The sequence below is a fragment of the Panthera onca genome, chromosome C2, assembly GCF_046562875.1.
Source record: "Panthera onca isolate mPanOnc1 chromosome C2, mPanOnc1 haplotype 2, whole genome shotgun sequence".
NCBI classification, from domain to species: domain Eukaryota; kingdom Metazoa; phylum Chordata; class Mammalia; order Carnivora; family Felidae; genus Panthera; species Panthera onca.
In genome coordinates, this window is record NC_138347.1 from 140,052,930 (window position 1) to 140,076,754 (window position 23,825).

At 41.8% G+C, this 23,825-nt stretch overlaps 1 protein-coding gene across 5 annotated transcripts in view; it reads left to right on the forward strand.

Annotated features, from left to right (window-relative positions):
* The window catches only part of UBE2E2 (ubiquitin conjugating enzyme E2 E2), a 374,957-nt gene extending 365,758 nt beyond the window's left edge, over window positions 1-9,199 (forward strand). For all 5 annotated transcript variants that reach the window (XM_060638561.2, XM_060638557.2, XM_060638559.2 and 2 more), the window contains one exon: window positions 8,329-9,199. In XM_060638561.2, coding sequence (XP_060494544.1) covers window positions 8,329-8,332 — 4 coding nt within the window. In that variant the 3' untranslated portion in view covers window positions 8,333-9,199. The remainder of the gene's footprint in view (window positions 1-8,328) is intronic.
* The last annotated feature ends 14,626 nt before the right edge of the window (window positions 9,200-23,825 follow it).

Consider the following 23,825-nt stretch of genomic DNA (forward strand, 5'->3'; position numbering starts at 1 on the left):
TCGCTACTCAGTCAAGGGGCAAATCTCGGGCCGGGGATCACACTCCAGTCTGCTTCTTACAGGCACCCCAGTCTTTACTGTTGGGTCTCTTGGTACCCTCTTCACCTGGCTTTGAGAGGGAAAAGTCATCCTCTCCCCATTTTTGTGGTGGTGGGAGAAGGGAGACAGGGAAGTTCCACACTCCCAAGATAATAGCTCCGTACTCCCACAAAACTTCTTTCTCTCCTTCCCCGTATTTTATGACGGGACTGGGGCTGTCCAAGCCAGCTCATCTTCTCTTAATAAGTCTTATGGAAGGTACTCATGGTTTCTTTAGAATTTGAGATACTCAGTACCTTTTACCATCACTGGTTATTAATTCGGAAGTAACAGCGTATCTTGCTAGACTTGTATGCAGTTCTATTTAGCATTCTCAAATTTAAATCTAGTTTATGTTATGGATAATATTCACCATTTGGTTTAAATCAAATGTATCTTCTCAGGGTATTTAACCATCTTTCTGGTTTGGGCTAGGCCTATAATTAGTAGTCTTGTTTCCCCACATTCCAAAATACAAAAACCTTAACTCTGTCCTACTCACTTGATTTAATTAGCAGATCCAGAGGAATATCTCAGATATTCCTAAATCTTGATAACATTCTTCAAAAGAAACAGAAGATTCCTATACCCGTGGGTGAAATTGCTTTAAATGCTCTGAGTCTTAACCTCATCAAGATTAGGGTTCTTTAAGTAAAATTTTAGTGAAGAAAAAAAATGGGAAAGGGTAAGAACTTACCCTACCAGATATCAAAACACACTATAAAACTATAGTGAGAAAAGCAGGATGAACAAATAAATCAAAAGACAAATTAATCTATTGAAAGAACATCAAGTACAGAATCAAATCCAGATATGTATAGGAATCTTAGGAATGACAAAGCTAGCGTTGCACATAAAAGTTACTATATGTAAATAGAGGGGGATATTTCTAAAATACTGGAGTGAACGAAGGGGGCCTTTATAAATAAGCATGACATGAAACTGGAAAATATTAAGGAAAAATAGACTTATTAAAAATTTTAAACTTATGTATGGCACGGGGCATCATAAATTAGGTGAAATGGCAAATGATACACTGAGAGAAAATATTTTCTCCACACATAATAGATAAATAGTGTTATTGTTAGAGGTGCACTGAATTTATTTTGGCTGAATACTGAAAAGCCAGTGTTAAAATCAATGAACAGCCTAAGGCAAGGCTGAATATTCCCATCGTAAAATGATCCTCTGAGATACAGCAGTAAATATGAAATTTTAAGAATTTAAGTAATATTATAATTTCATTATTAAAAATTCAGTATGTTTTTAAAGTTTGTCATTATGATGTACCAATGTAATTTCTCAGCACTGCCAGCTATTAGATGGCTCCTGTGCATATTTGCAATACTTAAATAGATGTTTTCATTTAATGAAAAGCATGAATTGGGAGGAGAGGTTATTTATGCCAGTGTAGGTTACTGGTAGATTTTGCTCTGAGGTCGGTAAGCTTCCTTTTCCTCTAATAGTTACAGAAAGGTAAAGACTGGCCTTCTCAACGCCCAGACCCTGAGGATCTGGCTGATGGTGGGGGCACAGGGTCTTTGAAGTGCTCCCGTGAGCAGAAGCTCTGTGTGGTGCTGAAAGAAATCACTTTCTGAATATTGACGAAGCAAACATAAGGTTTTTTCCCCTCGCATTTTAATTTCTCATATTTCTACATGCTTGCTGCTTCCCACAGTCACTGGATGTGCTGCCTTCCCTGCCAACAGCCGCTGGTCTTTCCCAAGTCCTTTCCTGTCAGTGCCGGTGTTTAACAGCAGACAGTGTTACCAACCGTTTTGTTCCAGCAGCCTCTTCACATGTGGTAGCTGCTCTTCTATCTCACTCGGAACATTTGTTTGAATACCTGAGGAGGCAGGTCCAAATTACTCCCCTGCGTGTCACAGCGTTTGTCTTTGGCTGAAAGAGATTTTCCGTCCAAAGTGACCCTCGTATCGCTTACCAATACTTTTAAAGCCACTGTTCACATAGTAGCATTGAGTACGAATGAGGGTGTTGTGCTTATTAAAGATGATGGTAACTTACATGATCTGTGAGCTCCGCAAGTTCGGTAAAGCTAGAAATGGTGTCAAAGGAGGCATCTGTCTGTTCGGTCTTCCAAACACTAATGCAGATTTTGGCTAAATACTGAGACCCAAGCTAAACTTCAGTGCATGCCTGATATTTGTAATGCATAAAGTGCTCCTTCATATTGGTAAGAAAAAATGGACAAAGGCAAACAACTCACAGAGAAAGAAATATAAATAGTGAACAAAACTGAGCAAATGTGAAACCTTAGGCATCAAGTTAAAGGCCGTTACAACAATAACAGGCTTTGTTAGCTTAACAAAAAAAAATTACAAAGATAGGTAATGCAGTGTTGCTGAGAATGCCTAGAAACTAGGTAAATTCCTTGTAGTGAAGGCAGTTCTCAGCAGTATTCCCCAAAAGTTTGAGATGTGTACTCTCTTGTCCAGCACTGTTACTTAACAGGAATCTCCCCTCCAGAAGTACTTCCAGCCATGTGCTCAGAGATTTATACAAAACTGTAATACTAGTTGTTATAACAAAACATCAGATCAAATTTAAGTGTGCATCTGTAGAGGAACGGAGAATTGAATGCTGAAGAACCATGAAGGAATGCCCTACAATTATTAGAAGTAATGAGCTAGGTGTATTCATGCTGCCATATAAATGCAAGCACAGTGTATTGTTACAGAGGAAAATGCAAGTTGCAGAATGTTTTTATGTGATTCCCATTTGATGTAAACATAAATTTAAAAAAGTATGGAGGGATGAGTTTCGAACCGTTAACAGTGGTTACCTTGAGATGGAAGGAGTATAGGGATGGAGGAAATAGAAGGAAGAAGGTAATGTTTTTGATATCATACGTACTTCTTTGTTACTTGAGTTTATTATAATGAGAATCTATTACTTATTCATTTTATATAAGACTTAAATAAAACTAGGTTAGACCGAACCACAGAAGAAAGATTCCATGAAAGACACAAAAATGAGCTACTTGACATCATTTCAAGGCAGACATACAGAAAGCCTCCAGTGACTTGATGGGAGCTAAAAGAATCATGTTATCACAGGTATTATGAAACGGCTGGCAAGGCAGTCGTTTATAACCTTGAAGAATCGAAGAAATGGCGAAGTGCAAAGCACAGATTTCAATAATAAAATAATTAAGTTAAAAAAAACAGAAAAGTGAAAGAAAGCTGTCACAGTCACCATCAGGTCCCCTTCTCTGACTTGCCGATAATTCACATCTAGAGAAGAAACGTCTGTGATGAACCAACTTATGATGGTACTACCACACAGGGATACCTGCCATATGGAGTGATATGGTTGCTATTTTGTGTGTGCTTCTTACTTATTGTCTCATGTGTTTCTGTCCATACTTATATTCACTCAGTAAACAGACTTAGCAAGAGGGAAGCGGAGTGACAGGCAGAGCCCCATGAGGCAGGATTTTGTTTAGCTCTAGTTCTCCAGTACCCAGTACAGAGTAGGGACTCAATAAATATTTGTCGAATGAATGCATAGGTTCTAGTCCAGGGGGGAATACAGATTAGTAAACAGCCAACTAAAAGACAGTATTCTCCGTGCAGTAATAGGGATGGGAACACTCAAAACAGAAATGGGACGACTAAGACTGCAAGAAAGCTCCTAGAAGACATCCCCAAGGATGCTATGCTTGAGCTAAATGTTGAGAATGAAGAGAAGCTTTCTAGGCAAAGGAGATGGCAGAAGCAAAAGTTCAGACTTACGGAAGAGCAGGGCTTATTGAAGAAGCTGCAAGCTGTTTTTTCTGGCTTCAAGCATGAGCAGAGGAGGCTAGAAAGACTAGGTCTAGATCAAAGATCTTGGGAGCCCTACTAAGGACTTTTAGATTTTATCTGAAGAGAATGTCTTCACGAAGACAATCAGATTTAGATTTTAAAATTTATTTTTATTTTATTTTGAGAGAGAGAGAGAAAGAGCGAGAGAGAGAGAGAGTATGGGGGAAGAGCATAGAGGGAGAGAGAGAATTCCAAGCAGGCTCCACACTCAGCACAGAGCCCAACGTGGGACTTGATCCCACAACCATGAAATCATGACCTGAGCAGAAATCAAGAGTCCAATGCTTAGCCAACTGAGCCGCCCAGGCACCCCAACAGATTTATATTTTAAAAGATGCACAAGAACACTTAGTTGCCAGTCTTTATTTTGAAAGTAATAGCAATTTTGTATGTGCATTACAAGAATTAATTCATTTAATTCTTATAACAATCTATGGAGTCGTTACTGTTATTGTCTCCATTTTGTAGTTGAGGAAACTGAGGCACAGAGAAGTTAAGTAATTCGCCCAAGGTGACTCGGTTTTTGGTGGAACTGATATATAAACCCAAGCAGTCTGTATCCAAAGCCCATGCCTTTTTCCTATATTCTGTACTACTTTTGTTTGTGTTTTTTAAGAACATATTTGTTTTCTTAAGAAAAGGGAATCAAAATTTTTTTCCATGTAATTTTTCCCGTATCGCCTACCAACCAAGATAGAATGTTCTTTGACCTTGCAAATAGAATCATTCAGCAGTTTAGTAGTCTGCCTGTCTTTTCCAGTCCCCTCTTACCATACAGCTGCTTCTTTATCTCCTTTAGTCTTGCTTCTTGTCTCCCTCCCCTCCCTTTCTGGATAAGCTTTAACCCATTTGGCTTCCAGGGTACCCAGTGTAGCCCCAGCCAAGAGAGAGAGGCCAGCTGGGCGATGAAGTTGCAGGAGTTGTCTGAGACTTCACCGTCCAGAATCAAAGGTGCACAGATCACAGATCTCAAAAAAATGGGAGAGGGGGCAGAGTACTCAATATGATCACCTTTCACTCACTTGTAAATAATCATGATGGCTGTTCAGTCAACAAGCATTTAGTGAATAGCTTCTCTTTGCGCCTGAAACTGTGTTGGGAGGCAGAGGTGAGACCAGGAGGTAGAGCTGGGAGAAGAGGAAGTTGTACTGCCCCTTGCCAATCAATGGTCTTTCAGTCTTGCACTTTCATTCAGGCTAGTATTTCATAGCTAGTATTGTGTCAACAAAAGTGATGGCATTTTTATTAAAGAGACGAGATGATGTGGTTTAGAGGTCTAGTTAATGAAGAGCATTATAAACCAACTCTCACCCCCATTATTTTCCATTGACCCCACCCTGTAAATCCTGTTCCTCAGCCTCAGGGAACCTTTAATAGATGCATCAATGGTATTTGGGAGAATTAAGTGCTTAAAATCATCCAGCCCTGTGCTGTAAGCATAAACATGCTCCTCTTCTCAAAAATTCAAATTTTTGCTGTGAACAAGGCAAAAAGTGTAGAAGACTTAAACTTTAATTTACTTATCCACTGATAAATTTTGTGGATCTTCTTTAGTAAGAGGAGGAAGACCAATAGAGGATAATATCAAAGACGGATGAAGATTTGGGAAAGTACTAACAACGTAGAAACCTAAAGTGATGGGAATTTTTCTTCTTTTTTAGAAAGAAATTGTTAGAGACACAAGTAATGCATGTTTGGAAACTGTTATTACGTCCCTGACATATCTGTATCCATGAAATATGAAACCTATGTAAGGAGATTTGTTTTTACTTAGGATCGTAATTATAAATACACTACAAAGAGTGGGTCTCATTCCATTAAATTCTCTGTGATAGTCATTTGCTGCTTATATATTGCATAGTTTTGACTCACTAACCTACAATCTTAATTTTCTTCTATTCACCAAAAACATTTTAACATTGAGAACTATGTGGTTAACAACACTCGATGTTTAAATTCCCTCATTTTATACCTTTATGTTATTCCTTCATTTGTACATTAAACAAACTTCAGATTTGCATAAATTTGTGAAAGTGTATGCACAGTAATGTTCCTCACAGCATTGTTTATAAAAGCAAAAATTGAAAAGAGCCCAAATGTCTCTAGACCAGAAGTTGGTTATTCAGGTAAATGTTAAAAATGATGAAATCAATTTGTGATTATTGACATAAAAACTTATTTACCATATCATGATTTTTTAAGATGATAAAAGCATTCTGTACATTAATCTTTTTTTAATTGTGTGTTTAGAGAAGAAGTTCAGGAAGATCTATGAATGTTAACAATACTTCTTTCTGAGTAAATTTGGAGATGGTCTTCACTTACAACTTTCTGTCATATGTATTGTTGGAGGTGGTTTTTATTATTAATTATTGCTTTTACAGTTAGCATGTATAATATGAAAAAATAGCCTTTTTAAAATCAGACTTGAAAAGGTAAAAGGATCTCTGAAAGAAATGTAATGTTAAATTGTTTAAGCATACAAAGAAATTTTGCACAATGCATGTTAATTTTACCAGTTCTCCGCCTTATGAGATTTTCCTTTCTTCCCCTACTAAAATAGTATTAACACTTGATATAAAACCTTTCCCTCCCACAGCTTCCTGTTCCCTATCCTTCATCTGTCCCCTTCTTCTTCCTTTGAGCTGCAATGACAGACCTATCTTGTTCCCGTATGCCCACACTGTGAGGATATGATTTGAGGCAGAACATTAACATCACTGGTCATTCTGACATTAAACCTGTCCTTTACCGTGACCATTGAGTTAGGAAGCACAGATGGGTCTTTAGTGCATTTCACTAATGGACATTCTGTTCAATTAAACACCTGTCTTCAGTGACGTAGATCTCAGCTCTTAAGAATACCTATGTTTTCACTAAGGTTTTGCATTCTAGACTGAGAAATTAGAGCAAGATGATTTTTTTTGTGTGACTCAGACTTCTCTTCGTCCCTTTAGACTCTAAAGTCATTACTTAATCTGAACTGCAAGACTGCATTTTTTTTTACAGTATCTTAGCCAGTTTCCAAGCATTTGGTATTCCTAGTTTTCATCTTCTTGAACCTGGTTGGTTTAGGCAGTGGTTTCAGTTATAGGATTTGGGCAAGTGAAGAGAGGCAGAAGTTCTGAACAAACCCAAATAGTGGGTAGTCTATGAATTTGTTTGTGATATAAGTGAGCATAAGACACTGGCCTCTGCCTAGAATAATCATAACAAGCTGAGCGCAAATCCAAGAAAACATAAGCAAGGTTGTAAGCAGTGTCTTGTCGAGAAGGTTTTCAAAAGCTTCAGCAGCAGCACCCTAACCAGATCATTAAAAGGTGGTGTTTCTCTTGGACCTCTAATATTAAGAAGCTATAACCATGAATGTCTTACTAGGCTAGAGTCTCAGAATCTTCCCCAGTTATCAGTTGTGTTAGAGCATGGGCACACTTCCTTACTCTTTTCTTGTCTTTAACATAGTGTTTGCTAATTTTTCTCCTGTTCCCTTTTGGTTCTTTCTTATCTACTTGCTCTAATACACCCAAATTCTCAACACCAAAAGTAGAGGAAATAAAAATCAGACGAGAATGGAGGAAAAGGGGGTGCATTCTGGGGTCCCCAGAAACCTAAATTACTTTTTTTTAATTGCTCTGATTTTTGGGGGTCCTGTCTGGGTGGAGAGCAGGCTCCCGAGCAGTGTGTAGTGAAGTGTGGGGGCTCCGGGCCCAGAGCTTGGCACCTCCACTTACTCCGTCTGGAGCAAGTGACTTACCCTCCTGTGTTTCACTTTCCTGGTGTGTCAGCTCCTCCGAGTTTTTTGGAATTAGTATGTTTGTGTTAGGACGTGGTGTATCTGAGTATTAGCTATTATTTAATATCTACCAGTATTTTTGTAATAAAGAGCTATATGGATTTTGACATTCCCCAGTTTGGAGGGAGAGGTAGATCAGCTTCCCCTGTGTCAGTGGGTCTCACTCGGGGCTGCTGCTTGATTGTGTTTGGCTGAGGCTCTTGAAGGTTCCCTCAGTGTAGGCCACCGGGGGGGCTAAGCCTCCGGGTGGAGGACTTAGCCAGTCCATCGCAACCACTTCCCGAAGAGTTCTCAGTGAAGAGTCTATCTGAAAACGAGGGGAGGAGGATGGGAGACGTGCGGTGGGCACAGGGAGAGAGAATGAGACCTGTCAGGAAACATGACAGGAGCCATCAGTAAAGGCACAAGCAGACGACTCTTTGGGCAACTGGTGTGAGATGTGATCTATCTCTGGCAGGGCATTTACAGGTCTTGCTAAAGCAACGTGGTTCCAGGGTAGAGAGCCGCTTTCCACCACCTCCCCGTCTGCTCCTTGAACGAGGGCTAGCTTTCCAGACACTCCTTTTCCCCAGCTCTGAAAGAGGAGGTGCTGCTGCTGTTTACTGACTCCCGGCTCTGCTTCCCTTCCAGCTGACCCTCTGGTGGGCAGCATCGCCACACAGTACATGACCAACAGAGCAGAGCACGACCGGATGGCCAGACAGTGGACCAAGCGGTATGCCACATAGGGGCCTGCTGGCTGCTGCCCCCGCCGGACCTGTGCAAGCACATTCACCAAGTGCATCAATAGCCCTACCCACCCCTCCGGACCTCGGTTCTGATCTTCTTATTTTTATTACATTTTGAACCTTTTTCTGATGATGTGTCATCCATCCCCCGTCCCTTGTCCCTTCCTCCTCTTCCTCCTCTTCCTCCTCTTCCCTCTCTCTTCCCTCCACCCCTGCCTTCTCAATTTATTCCCTTTTTTTGATTTCTATTAACTTGAAAGATTTGGGGTTTTTTTTTCCCACCTCAACATGGATGGGAACTTTTGTTTTCAGTGCAAACAATGTCGGATCTGTAATAGTAAGAGCTTTCTTACAAAGCTTCGTATTACTGTGTGGTTTTGTTTTTTGTTGGTGTTTGTTTTATTTTGGTTTTTTTCCTTTTATGTGATCTTTGGGAAAACACAAATTCAGAATTATATCTCATTTCTACTTAAATGTAGTGCTTAGGATTAATTTTTTGTACTGAAGTCTTTATTGGTGGGTGCATGCTACTGGGAACAAGTTTTTTGTACAAAAGCTTCAATCAGAATCACTGTGCATTACTGAGACTCTGTTTATCACTAGCCTTCTGTCTCCCACACAGAAGACTGTTGGATTGAACAAAATAATATGTATTTTGATTTACTTAAAGTGCTTGTAAATTTCTTAGGGACCTGCCACTTTTGACTGTGGATCAGTTGATGTACACTTGTATTATTAAAGCACTCAATAAATCACTGTGGCTGATAAATGCACTTCTGGTAACCCAGCGTTTGCTTTGTATCCTGGTGACCAGCATAGCCCTACGAGCAGCGAGGCTTGTCTAATTCAATTACAGATTCAAGTGTATTTTTCATCTCAGACCTCTAATATTTCTTTGTAGCTAAGTTGCTTACCATGTGGAATTTCTCCAGCTGTCAATAACCTGATGATTTTATGGTTGTTTCAGGTCACTGTCACTTTACATATTGGCCACACATTACTTTGTCGTAGACCTCCTTTCTGTTACAACCTTCTTTACTTGACAATTAAAATACGGGACTCCAAAAACAGCCTTCTAGGGGCGCCTGGGTGGCACAGTCGGTTAAGCGTCCGACTTCAGCTCAGGTCACTGATCTCACGGTCCGTGAGTTCGAGCCCCGCATCCGGCTCTGGGCTGATGGCTCAGAGCCTGGAGCCTGCTTCTGATTCTGTGTCTCCCTCTCTCTCTGCCCCTTCCCTGTTCATGCTCTGTCTCTCTCTGTCTCAAAATTAATAAACGTTAAAAAAAAATTAAAAAAAACAAAAACAAAAAAACAGCCTTCTAGTGAAAGTCAAGTCAGACTGATCATTGTGTTTAACCACTGTTGAATTTATTTCTCTCCCTTTTTCCTCTGAAGATTGTTGTCGTGATTACCCTTGAGTTTGGGTTTTGTTTTTTTTCTATAGTTATGGTGGGAGAAGTAAACTGTGTCAGTCATGGTCAACGCATTCACTGACAAGGGTATGTATATCTGGCTTTAACCTTCAGACTATTTTAGGTATGTTTTGTTTTCTCCCATAATTTTAGTGGAAGAAATAAACTCAACTGTATCATTCATGGTCAATACATTTGTGACAAGGGTATGTCTGTCTCGCTTTGACCTTCAGACTATTTTAGGTATGCAGCTATAGAGGCAGAAGAAACTTGTGTGTGGTGCAGTTTGAAAAACATACCGATGGGGCGCCTGGGTGGCTCAGTCGGTTAAGCATCTGACTTTGGCTCAGGTCATGATCTCACAGTTTGTGAGTCCGAGCTCTGCACTGGGTGAGCCCGTGCCCCGTGTTCAATGAGCACAAGCCCCACTTGGGATGAGACCCACTTCTCTCTCTCTCTCTCTCTCTCTCTCTCTCTGCCCCTCATAGGATTCTCTCTCCCTTTCTCTCTCTCTCTCTGCCCCTCACTCACTTGGGCCCTCTCTCTCAAGAAAATAAATAAAATTTAAAAATAAATAAATAAAATTTTAAAAATAAATAAAAGATTTTGAAAAAAAAGAAGAACATACTGACCTGCTGACTGAAATTCAGGGTTCTCTGTGTTACAAAGTCATATTGGAAAGTCCTGCTCTCACTAATCACAGTTAGAAGCCCACCATAAAGCTTGGTCTCATTTGAGGAACATCTTTACTGCTAAATAGTGGGATTTACAAATGGAAGTCATTCACCTCTTAAATATTTCTGATTCAGATTTAAAATCTTTATTTGGAACAGATTTAAATATCTGATTCAAAAGATGCAGGTTTTTGTGGTTAAAAAGAAATCCTAAAGAAAATATTGTTTAAACATCGAAAAGGTAAGTTTTAAACCAGAGTACATAGGGTATTTTTTGTCTTTCTAATAATGATTTTACCACTCTCTTTATTTGAAAACATTTTCCTACAGACCATATGTGTGAATGGGCATAGCTGTATTCCAATAAAGCTTTGTTTATCAAAATAATCAGTAGCCAAAGTTGGCCCATAAGTTGTAGTTTGCCAGTCCCTGATATATAGACCAAAACAGACAGGGGTGGGGGTGGGGTGGGAGTCAGATAACTGTGTGTTTAACATCTCTTTCTTTTCTTTTTTTTTTTTTTTAATTTTAATTTAATTTATTTTTTTTTTAATTTACATCCAAGTTAGCCTATAGTGCAACAATGATTTCAGGAGTAGATTCCTTAATGCCTCTTCCGCATTTATCCCATCCCCCCTCCCACACCCCCTCCAGTAACCCTCAGTTTGTTCCCCATAATTATGAGTCTCTTATGTTTTGTCCTCCTCCCTGTTTTTATATTATTTTCGCTTCCCTTCCCTTAGGTTCATCTATTTTATGTCTTAAAGTCCTCAGATGAGTGAAGTCATATGATATTTGTCTTTCTCTGACTAATTTCGCTTAGCGTAATACCCTCTAGTTCTATCCACGTAGTTGCAAATGGCAAGATTTCATTCTTTTTTATTGTAACATTTCTTTCTTTAAAATAAAATTAATTTTTTTTAGTTTTGTGGGGGGGTTTTGCTGTTGTTGGTTTTGAGAGAGAAAGTGCACACACTCAAGCAGGAAAGGGAAGAGCAGGAAGGAGAGAATCCCAAGCAGGCTTTGTCAGTGAGGAGCCTGACTCCAGACTCAATCACTCAAACCCGTGACATCATGACCTGAGCCAAAATCAATAGTTGGATGCTTAACCAACTGAGCCACCCAGGTGCCCCTAAAATAAAATTAATTTAATTAATATAATACAAGACTAATTTTTAGGAAATTACCCATAATGTGTTTTTATCTACAGATTTTCTCACCAAAGTTTTTTATATTTACTTTAATACTTTAGATTTAAAAAGTCAATCTTAAAAGCACTTAGCCCTCTTAATATGCAGTCTTATTAAACTGATTTTTATTTTGCTTTTGACTGATTAAACTAGACTTGCGATATTACAACTGACTTTTATTAAAAATCTCTAAATTCACTTTGCTTTTCTTCTTTTAAAATGTCAACTCCATTGGACATTTTTTAAATGATGTGTCCCATATATTACATGTACATCTCCTATCTGGTTGTACTTCAGATCATTTAAAAATATGTGTTATTTGGGAGCCAGAGACAATAACAGTTCTAGTAGGAATTCCTGTCACAAATCTGTATTTGCTTTCCCATGAGCCATCTTTAGATTTTATGTCAATTTGATAGGAAATCTCTAAAATTTTTTTCCCTGTGTTTATGAACTCTAAATACTTAATGACAAACAAATGTACCCTCGCCTCAACATGTGAAAGCAAGAGAAACTCCAGAGAGAGCAACAAATCCTTAGCTGAGCCTGTTAAGTCTAGACTCCAGATAACATAGTAATTTTACTGGAAATCTATAACCACAGCAGGCAATACAATTCCAGTGTTTCTTAAAATGTTTGCAAAGTAAGATTTAAGAGTAGTTTAGCACTCGGAAAACTAAGTCGTTTCACTAATAATCATGGGAAAAGCATCTCTAAAATTCAGGCGTCATTTTGAACCTTAATCTTTAACTTTCCATGCCAGCGATTGCTAGTTGTAGTATTTCACAGATTTGTCAAATAAAATGTTGGCAGATCCTTGTGAGCCAGGACTTCTGGTCATTGAGAAAGTAGTTTGAAATGATACTTATTGATCTTAAGTATTTCAGAAGGTTGTGGCCTTAATTTGCCATAAAACTACAAATAAATTGAACAGTCTTCATCTCTTTTACAAGAATCCATTGAATGCACCAGGTGCAGAAGTAGTCAATCTTTTCTTCTTATTCTAAGATTAGAGAGTCAACCTAGAAGTTCATCCTACAATACTGGTTTGGGAATTAGGAAGAAAGGAAATATTTACTCAGAATATACTGTGCACCAGGCCGTAAATTACCTAATAATAAGACCTTAGCATAGTCCCTCAGGGTGTAGGCTGCCATGGTCTAAACATTTGTGTCTCCCCCTCCTCTGCCATATGTTGAAACCTGAATCCCAAGGTGATGGTATTAGGAGGTGAGGCCTTTGGGAAGTGATGAGGTTATAAGAGCAGAGCCCTCAATACTGGAATTAGTGCTCTTATAAAAGAGACCCCAGAGGGCTCCCTGACTCCTTTCCATCATGTGGAGACACAGTGAGAAGTCAGCAGTCTGCAACCAGGAAGAGGACCTTTGTTGGAACCCATCCATGCTGGCACCTGGATCTTGGGCTTCCATTCTCCGGGATGGTGAGAAGTAAATTTCTGTTGTTTATAAGACACCTAGTCTGTGGTGTTTTCTTACAGTAGCTCGAGTGGTCTAAGACAGTGGCCCTTGTTCATGCGCAATGAACAAGATACCAAAGTGAGATTCCCACCCAAGCATGTGATACCAGAGCCTTGCTATATACAAGACCACATGCACCTTTCTGCAAACTCAGATCATACTACAGAAACAAATTATTGTAATTCAGTCTTAGAGTCGAGGTGCCATACAATTTCTAGGTGGTGGGGGTTTTGCCATCTTCAACAGCTGGAAAAAATTTGAAGAAAATATGGACCTGGTATTACATGGGAGACCAAACAGCACTTCTAATCTTAGACGTGACCCAACTATGGAAACCTATCACTTGGAAGACCCCTGAACATCTCTGCATTTCAATACTGCAGTAAAAGGGGCCATTAATTATTCCTAACAAATTCCACAGCAATTTGTATTTTTTCTTTCTTTTGTTTCAAGTTTTTATTTAAAATTGTAGTTAGTTAACATATTGTGTGTAATATTGGTTTCAGGAGCAGAATTTGGTGATTCATCACTTACATACGGCACCCAGTGCTCAACCCAACAAGTGCCGTCCTTAATGCCCGTCACCCATTTAGCACATCCTCCCACCCACCTCCCTCCAGCGACCCTCAGTTTGTTCTCTGTCATTTAGAGTCTCTTATGGTTTGCTTCCCTCTCTTTTTTTTCTTCCTCCTCTTATATTTATCCATTTTGTTTCTTAAATTCCACCTAACGAATGAAACCATATGGTATTTGTTTTTCTCTGACTGATTTCACTTAGCATTATACTCTAGCTCCATCCATATCATTGCAAATGGCAAGATTCCAGTCTTTTTGATGGCCGAGTAATATTCCAGTGTGTGTGTGTGTGTGTGTGTGTGTGTGTGTGTGTGTATACACCACATCTTCTTTATCCATACATGGCAATTTTTAAATGTCTCTATAATAAGTTGTGTGTTAAAAAGAGGTATGTCCATAGTCGATATTGACAACAGTTGTACAAAAAGCCCTACCAGAGGATCCTGACCTACCTATGCATTTTATTTCAAGGTAACTTTATAACACCATCAAGATATCCCTTCTGTACGAGGCTCTCTGGTATGTGGGGTGGAATCTCTCATGCCATAGGGGCGCACCTCGTGTCCTAAAGGAGTCCTGCAGCTATCCTCAGAGGAGATCCAGAGCAGAATATAGCATAACTATATTCTGGACCATAATTCTGTAAGTTACATCACATCTGGTATCTCTTAGAATTGACACATTCAGGGACTCAGGGGAGCCTGGCCTCTGAGGACCTGCCCTAGTAGACGTGCATTTCCCTACACCCAGACACCCCTGGGGCGCTGACTGGTTCCTTGCGCCTGGAGCATGGCCCCTCCCCTACATACCTTTCTCTCTCACATTCCACCATGTGCACTGGTAATGTGGGTTGGGGTAAAGAACTTACCCCAGTTTTGCCAGACTTGCCCTGTTTTAAAACAGAAAGTCCCATGTCTTGGAACCCCCACAGTCAAGGGCAAACCAGGGCTGTTGGTCATTCGAGCTTTTGTGCTCGTGCTAAATTTCAGCAGCAGATCTCAGGCATTACACAGGGCCAGTTTAGCCCATGGAAATGTTGGGCTTGGGGAGCAGTGTTTTCCCTGATATAAAGTGGTCCTTTTAGAAGAGATGCACACTCGACAGTCTGAAGAATCTTCACCACTCTCTATGGCTCTCACACCCAACCGTCTCCACTCATTCCCTGGTGCGGAAGCATGTGAGTGATTTAAACCAACTGCAGACTTCCTTTACATCTTCAAACATGACTTAAGGTACGTATGCCTTTCTCTGAAATAGTCTTATGCATAATACACTTTTTGAGAGGATTTTTTTTAAGTGTATTTATTTATGTTGAGAGAGCATTTATGAGCGGGGAAGGGGCAAAGAGAGGGAGAGAGAGAAAATCCCAAGCAGGCTCCACACTGTCAGCAAAGAGCCTACGTGGGGCTCGATCCCACGAACCATGAGATCATGACCTGAGCCAAAACCTAGAGTCAGACGCTTAAAGGACTGAGCCACCCAGGCACCCCGGGTGGATTTTTTTAAAAGGGAAATTCCTAAATTTTAAAATCTTTTAATGTATCAGAGCCCCACAGGACACTGGAGGAAATAACGTGATCATCTCTCTCTTACCTGTTTATAAATCCACATAGTCAAAGTTGGGGGCAACCCCAGCTGTTCCGGATCTCCAGGTATCAGGGCTTTCAGTTCTGGTTACAGAAAAAAAAGCCTTACCCAATCACCTTGGCATCCTTTGGGGCTGGCGTGATTCGTAATCCCACCCTCCTATCACCCCCTCCTCCCGCACAACATTGCAGTCTCATCCATCTTTTTAAAAATTGGACGGGAGGTCACAGTTCAGGATGACAATCACGTCCTGCTTTGCAGGAAATTTAGACCTCCTGAGAAATTCTGTCAGGCTATGCAACAGCAAGGTAACAGATGCTTTACAGTTGGTGCCACCGAGAAGCACCCCACCAGATTCTTCTACTTAATCTGTAGTGCAAGAACAGTACAAAGGGGCAGAGAGAGGTCATGCTCGCCTGGTACAGCCTCCCTCTGCTGAGCTTGTCTACAAGTAAGATGATAACATTCTTCATTGTTCAGTCTCCCACTCGAAACTGCTGGTGAACAAATAAATGAAGATGGCCACTGCCATGAAACTGGACAGTTTTCGTCTTTGTCCTTTAGACTGACAGCTCATGACTTTATGTTCACCAAACATGTCCCAGCTACCACAACTTAAAAATCAAAGCAGCTTGTGGACAGTTAATCAAAACCTATGATGAGAAACTCCAGAAGCTGTTATGAATCCCCAGGAGACCCCATTCGCTTTAAACAATAATGGGGAAATGATTTTAAATTCAAGCGTGATTATGCATTTTTACGTAAATGTAAAACATCTGTCCCTATTAACGAATCCCAAAATTCTTGTGTGTTCTTAGTGGTGTGTAATAAAATGCCAGGATGTACTTGTCAATCCAGATTTGAGCTGTTGGACTTTGGATGAAAGGTAATGTTCTTGTTTGGGGTTTTTTTAAATAGTTGAATAAAATAGAGTAAAAAATAGGTTTAGATAAAAAATACTGCTTCCTGGGCACTGCAAAATAACATAAAGACTATATATATTAAACTCCATAATGTTTGCAAGCTCCTTGATTTGTTTTATGGGTTAAGAGGTCAAGAAGCAAGTTGCTAGGTCAACAGAGTCCAGGGAAATAAAAAATGTGTGCACTAGTTAAGAACAGAAATTTTGGCAGAATGGTAATATTCTTATTGATAGCAAGAGATTGAGAGTGTAGCTTCCATTTAAGGAAGATGAATAGGGAACTACAATTCTTTCTGAGGCCGAGTCTATAAATTATCCCCAATACCCATTCTCTCTTTCTTCCCTTCATAAATAGAACCATCAAGTTTTGGCTGGACACATGACCACCTAACTAGGAACTAAATTCCCCAGTCTTCCTGTGATAGATTCATTATAAAAAAGGGTCCCAATTCTCAATCCTTCTAGTATCCACATTTTTACAGCTTCTTCCATGAAGAAATGGAGTCTTTTTTTTTTTTTTTTTTTTTTTCACCGCTTAAATCAGAGCTGGCCTCATGACTTGCTTTGGCCAGTAGACTTTAGTGGAAATGATCTTATGCTGGTTTCAAGCCTGGGCCTCCAGAAGCCATGTGCACTTCCCAGCTCTCTTGGAACCCATCCATGCCCTGAGAGTAAGTCCCAGGCTAGGCTGCCAGGAGACGAGAGACCATGTGGAGACGAGCTGAGATAATCCTAGACCAGCCCATCCACCAATATCCCAGGTTGTCCAGGCAAGATCAGCAGAACCGTGTACTCGGGCCTGACAGCAGTTGCATCCATCAACCCAACTAAGACCAGATAGCTGCCCACCTGATCCTTCTACTTGTGAGCAATAATAAATGGTATCGATTCCAGCCACTTAGTTTTGAAGTGTTCTGTTATACAGCAGTAATTAATGCCAATGCCAAAGGAAGTGAGCAGAAGCGACAGGAGCAAATTCCAGATCTCGTCCTGTAGGAGGGAGCTGCTCACCCTCCACTTCCTCTTTGCACTTTCCGTGGTCTGGAGTGGAGGTGTGCTAGTGAGCCAGCTGTGACCATGTCAACAAGGGCCACACCCAAGAGAGTATGGAGCAGGCAACAAGCAGAAGCTCAGTTTGGAACATGTTGAGACTGGAGTGCCTCGGATACATCCAACTAGAAATGTCTGGCCTTCGGACACGTGAGGCTCACATTGAGGAAAGCTGAGTGTCCCGGATGTAGCTATAAAGTTGGGAATCCTTGTATGTGACTCTAGAAGAGGATGATACCGCTCAGAGTGAGTGTAAAATAAGAGAAAGAAGGCCAGAAACAAACTTGGTGGATGAACCACGCGGCTTACCAACCGCCCTGACCCAAATGTCCAGAGATGACACTTTAACACATTTACTTTAAAACGTTTATTTTTTGGGGGGTGGGAGGCCGGGGAGGGTGGGTGATGGGTACTGAGGAGGGCACCTTTTGGGATGAGCACTGGGTGTTGTATGGAAACCAATTTGACAATAAATTTCATATATTGAAAAAAATAAAAATAAAAATAAAATAAAACGTTTATTTTAAAAATAACATCTATACTACTGGTGGAAAGAAAAAAAATGCCATCGGCAGACAAAATATTCCGAGGTTGACAGAGCAGCTGGAATTATTGATGGACCATAAGCGGAAGTATAGGCAAAGTAGAACTCACAAAAGGGAAAACTCTACAGGGTAAGAGCCATTCCAGAGTTCGACTTCCTTCCTGCTGCTGAAATGCAAGAACCGGGGCTGCTACCATAGCCTACGAGAGGATGGGGCCACGGGATGGTGGAGCCTGTACCGTAGAGCACTGGAGGACGGTGGACGTCCTGCCAGACTTTCATGCAGACAGAAGTCAACTTTTATCTTCTTTAAGCCCTGCCGTGTCGGGGTTTCTGATGCTTGCAGCTGATCCGAGCCTAAAAACATGCACACCAACCTCATGCTGATGGCTGCCTTTGAGGAAGGGAAGGAACAACGCTGGGGAGACAGACGAGACTTCAGTTTTACTTCTCATGTTATGGTTCTTTTTTGTATGGAGCTAGAAAGCCAATAACTAGGACAAATGTTAACACACGTTGGGTGGTTGAAAACAGGGTGTTTGTTACAGCATCATCTGTACTTTGCTATATGTAAATATTTTTCCGAATTAAAAAATGTAATGTGAAAAACAGATTGTAAGTAAGCTTTACATAAGAGGGGATAAGTGTGATATATTTTGGTAAGTTTAAGTTTTTTATAATGGTATTGCCGTTGAAATCAGAAGGAAAATAAAGACATAACAAAGGAGAGAAGAGTTGGAATGGGTATTGGCAGCCTAGGTAGAAAATCCCTTCAATAAGAATTGTTTTTGAAAAGATAAAGAGGGGCACCCGGGTGGGTGGCTCAGTCGGTTGAGTGTCCGACCTCAGCTCAGGTCATGATCTCATAGTTTGGCTTGTGGATCCGAGCCCCGCGTCGGGCTCTGTGCTGACAGCTCAGAGCCTGGAGCCTGCTTCGGATTCTGTGACTCCCTCACTCTCTGCCCCTCCCCCTCTCGTGCTCGGTCTCTTTCTGTCTCAAAAATAAATAAGTGTTTAAAAAAATTTAGAGGGGCGCCTGGGTGGCGCAGTCGGTTAAGCGTCCGACTTCAGCCAGGTCACGATCTCACAGTCCGTGAGTTCGAGCCCCGCGTCGGGCTCTGGGCTGATGGCTCGGAGCCTGGAGCCTGTTTCCGATTCTGTGTCTCCCTCTCTCTCTGTCCCTCCCCCGTTCATGCTCTGTCTCTCTCTGTCCCAAAAATAAAATAAACGTTGAAAAATAAAAAAATAAAAAATAAAAAAATTTAGAAAGTAGAAAAAATGGGATGGTAGTGTGAGAGAGAGGTTTGATCAATGGAAGGGATTTGAAAATGGAAGATGCCAGAGCCTCCTTATGATGATGAAAATGACCAGAAAAAGAATGAAGGGAGAAGAATTTAGTCTTGCTACTCCAAGCACTGGCAGCACCTGAGAGCTTGTGAGATATGCAGAATCTCAGGCCCAGACCTGCTGGATGTGACAAGTTCCCCAGGTGGTCCACGTGCACACTGAAACAGAAGCAACGCTGAGCGCAGGGGGACAGCCTGTGGCAGGAAGGGCACTTGGTCATAGCGGGGGAGGATCCCAGGGGCTGGTGCGGACGAGGGAAGATCATGGGTTTGGCAATGGGGAGGTGAGGGAGTCCCCACCTGACAGCTTCTATTTTCCGAGTAGAGAATGAAGCAGAATCACCTAGGAGGCAGAAAGGGACCGTGGGAGGTTTGAGAGGAGAGAAACCCTGAAAGGGTCATCTCAGAAAGGAGAAAGTGACCAACCAGTGTGGAGCACCGCCCACGTAGAGATGGGAGCTCTGAGCTAAAAGAAACCAAAACAACTAGTCGTCCAGCCCGGATGGCTTTCTCCAGCACCGTTCAGGAACAGGAGGCAGACAGGCAACCAAGAATGGACTGTGCTGGGCCATGTAGGCAGGAGGGAGAGAGAAAGGCCAGAGAATTAAGGGTACTCACAGGGAACTGATTAAATGATGGACCCTGACATCCATCCTGACAGTGGGGTCAAAGGCAAGGGAAGGATGGAAAGTGGTGATTACGTATCAGTAACGGGCAGCGTGGCACTGAGACATGTCACTGTGTGACTAGTCTCTGAGGTTAGTTATGAACCACATAGTCAAGTTACTGTAACTGGAACAGGTCTCCTGTTTTGAATGCAGGGGTTTGCCTTCCACATGATTCGCGTTTTGTGGGCAGTTTGGATATGCGTGTCACTTTCTGTCGGCTAGTGTCGAAAATGGCAGTAATCTGTATTCTGGGTTTACTGGTAACGATAACATCAGGTGCCCTGCGAAGGGGAGGAGAAGAAGTATATGTTCTACTCACACCTCTATCCCTAAAATAAGCCCTATAGGAGAGGCATAATCACCCCCAGTTTACAGGTGAGGAAACAGACACAGAATGGTTACGTAACTTGCCCAAAGGTCACCCAGCGAGGAAGTAACCTTGTCAGGATTCTGAGCCCTTCCTCTCACACCTTCCTGCCTCTCCCTGTAAGAAGAGTGACTTTGTTGGTGATCACGTGTCCAAACAGGTGCACCCGGCCCAGCGCACACGTTCCATGGTTCTTGCCACATTTTGTTCAACTAACAAAGTAACAAGAAACCCTGGGCAGTACATTCTTGGGTGGTGATGTGACTTGCTGAAGGTGGGGGTTCTCAAGAATATGGTAACATTTCTTATTTGTAGATTTTTTTTTTAAGTTGGCATTGCGATTAGGGGTGAAACTGTTTTAAAAGTACTAATGTCAGAGGCTTGAAATTCTGGAAAGCTGAAGACTGTGTACCTTTGGGCAACAAAAGTAGATTTCTGTGGCAGGATATTTCGGGCTGCTTTTTCTGCTCTTTTGGCTTATTTTTGCTTTATGTTTAATGAATAAAAAGGGTAATCTATTGGGACAAGAGTCTGTATTACTATTACCATCATCCTTGTAATTATTACTAACACCATAATCACTACCAGAATCACCACTATGCAAATATTCAGCACAGGGCATGGAACACACTATATAAATATATATGTATGTATGTGTATACATATAATCTCATTTAACCCTTTCTACAATCCCCTGAAGTGTGTATTATCTTCATCATATGGGTGTGGAAATTGAGACCCAGAGGTTTTAATAGATGCAAAACATATTTGCTGCTCTCAAACCCGGATGAGCGTGGCTGCAAAGCTCATGGGCTAAACTACTGTGTGATCCGATCTCCCAATCCAAGGCAATTTGAGAGCGAAGCATTGGTGGTTCAGTGGTAGAATTCTTGCCTCCCAAGGCAACTTGATATGTACATAATTACAAGTTCACTAGTTGATGATGTAGGAAATTATTGGGTTTATACAACCAAAGCCCAGGTAAAGCAAAATATTGCATGCAGCTCCGTTGAGTTTAATAGCCCCTTAAGTGGAAAGCAAGGAGAACAAAGCAGGAGGAAATGTGAGTGATCCTTGTAGTCTGGGGTATTTGGAAGAAGGCAACAGAAATCCGTTCCAGAGAGCACAGAGTCACCCCTGCGCTTCACAAGCCCACCAAAGAGCACTGTGGCCATTTATTCTCTTCCCTCTGGCAGGAAGTTTCTACTTTTCCTCTTTTCTTTTTTTTTTTTTTTTTTTCCTTCCAATCCCCGTGGGAAGATTTCTAGTCATTTTATAGCTGAATTCAGTAGAAAAATAATGTTTATTCACTTCACAGCCAATTTGGGCAGCACACATCTCTATTCCGTAACATAATGCATTGATACGTTTATGATTCAGAACTGCAGGCACATTCCTTGCGTTTCAGGCTGGATAAAATTAAAATATCACTTTCCTTTTTCTTTCCTGTGGATTCACTTGAGGTGCCCTCATTAGGCAGAACTGGTGCACTTGGGAGAAATGCCAGGCTTCAGAATAGAGGCTGGTAAATCTAACCTCATAAAGTTGCAGCAGGCCAAAAACGAGACACGAGGTGAACATGAACACTAACTGGGCTTCTCTGGCTCCCTCGTCCTTCTGCCCGCCTCTCCCTCACACACAGTCTGGCTTCCTTCCTGCCACTTTCCCCACTCACCCGAATGTCACTGCTCATCAGAGCCAATGGTGTCTTCTCAAAGCCCATCTTCAGGCTCCAGATAGCACACTCCATGCGGGCACCCTCCTTGCCGAACTTCTTTTCTCCTTGGCTCAGGTTTGAATCCCACAGGCCCCGATGGCAGGCTTTCACTCACTGAATGTATCTGATCCCTGATTTTCTGTCCTTTCTTCTCGCCTCCCCCCCTCGTTGGATCATCTCATGTTTTCTGATGACTTCTAAGTCCCTCACCTGGGGTCTCTCACAAATGTCAGCTCCAAATCGGCTACTTCCCACTAAAACTGGGAATCCCACCAGCACAGCAAACTCTGTATGTTTTTGAGTTGAACTCATGCACTCAGTATGCCTTTATCACATCCCTAGACGACGTACGGCAGCAGGAGGACCGCAGACGCAGACAAAGCACATCCTGCAAGGGACCAGATGCGCCCGTACCATGTTCATCTGTTCCCCCAGGGGAGTCACGGGACTGACCTGCCTCAGCTCCTGCTCCAGGAGGAAGCACGTTCGAGAAAACTCCGGAACCGTACAAGCTGGGACTTAGGCAAGTTATATAACCTCCTGCACTGCTGTGTGCCTGTCCACAGACTGGAAATAAAACTCCCGCCTCATGAGGTTATATTTTTAAATGCCTGTCCAACAGTGAGTGCTGGATACATGCTATTACCCACCTTCTATCCCTTCCCGAAACGTCATCCTGCCAAAATCACCAGGTTGTGCAGCCAGAATCTGCTGTATGAGCCAAAGGTATGGCCGAAGCTGCCTCCCTTCCCCCTAGCCTGGATTCTTAACCCAGGGACACAAAAGGGTTAAAATTTAATTAAAAGAGGAAGAGAAAAGAAAGAATGTGAGCTAAATAGGAGGCGGTGTAGAAACACTAGATCAGGGGAGATTGAGTGGTTTTTCCCAAAGTTATTAATTCCAGTGAAATTTGTTTCAGGTATTTCATCGGTGCTCATGGTTAAGCTACACTCCACCTGCATATCTCTAGAAGGATACATGAGAAACAGTAACAGCAGTTGTCTCTAGGGAGGGAATTTGGGATATTATAAGTTAGAATTATAACTTTTTATCACTTCCTTTAATTTTTTAAATGTTTTTTAACGTTTATTTATTTTTGAGACTGAGAGAGACAGAGCATGAACAGGGGAGGGGCAGAGAGAGGGAGACACAGAATCTGAAACAGGCTCCAGGCTCCGAACTGTCAGCACAGAGCCCGACGCGGGGCTCGAACTCACGGACCGTGAGATCATGACCTGAGCCGAAGTCGGACGCTTAGCCGACCGAGGCACCCAGGCGCCCCAGGTACTTTTAGCATTATGTGAATTTTAGCCGTATGTAACTAAAAAAAAGTTACCAACATAACAAACAAAATTCTCTCCAGCAAACAGTTTGAGGGTAATTAAGAGAAATGTCTTCACCCAAAATGTACCTTTCTCTTTTGATAACAGCAAACCGAAACTAATAAAGACGCATGATGGCCAAAGAGTGTGAAAATACCTGGCTTGTCCTCGTCATCCACAAGTCGGAGCTCAGTTGCAATGCAAACCCACTTTTGATCGAATGCAGGATGCGAAGAAACAGGCCCTAGCCCTGGGCGTTGAGACTCCAGAGTACCGAAGGGTTAACTAAACTCACGAGGCACTGGGAGGTCAGAGGATCAGGTTCCAGCCTTGGCCCTGGCACTGACCGGCCTTCACCTCTCCCTGTCTCCTTATTCTCTTCTATAAAATGTGATTTGTAAGGTCGCGGTGATCTGTGGTGCCACAGCAGAGTAGTTAGACCTTGTCCTCCTGCGCAAGCCCCAGCAGACCACGCTCGTCTCTGCTCCCACCCCATTAAAGTGCCTGAAATCCCCGTGCGGAGAGTGCCTTCTGAGCTTCCCAT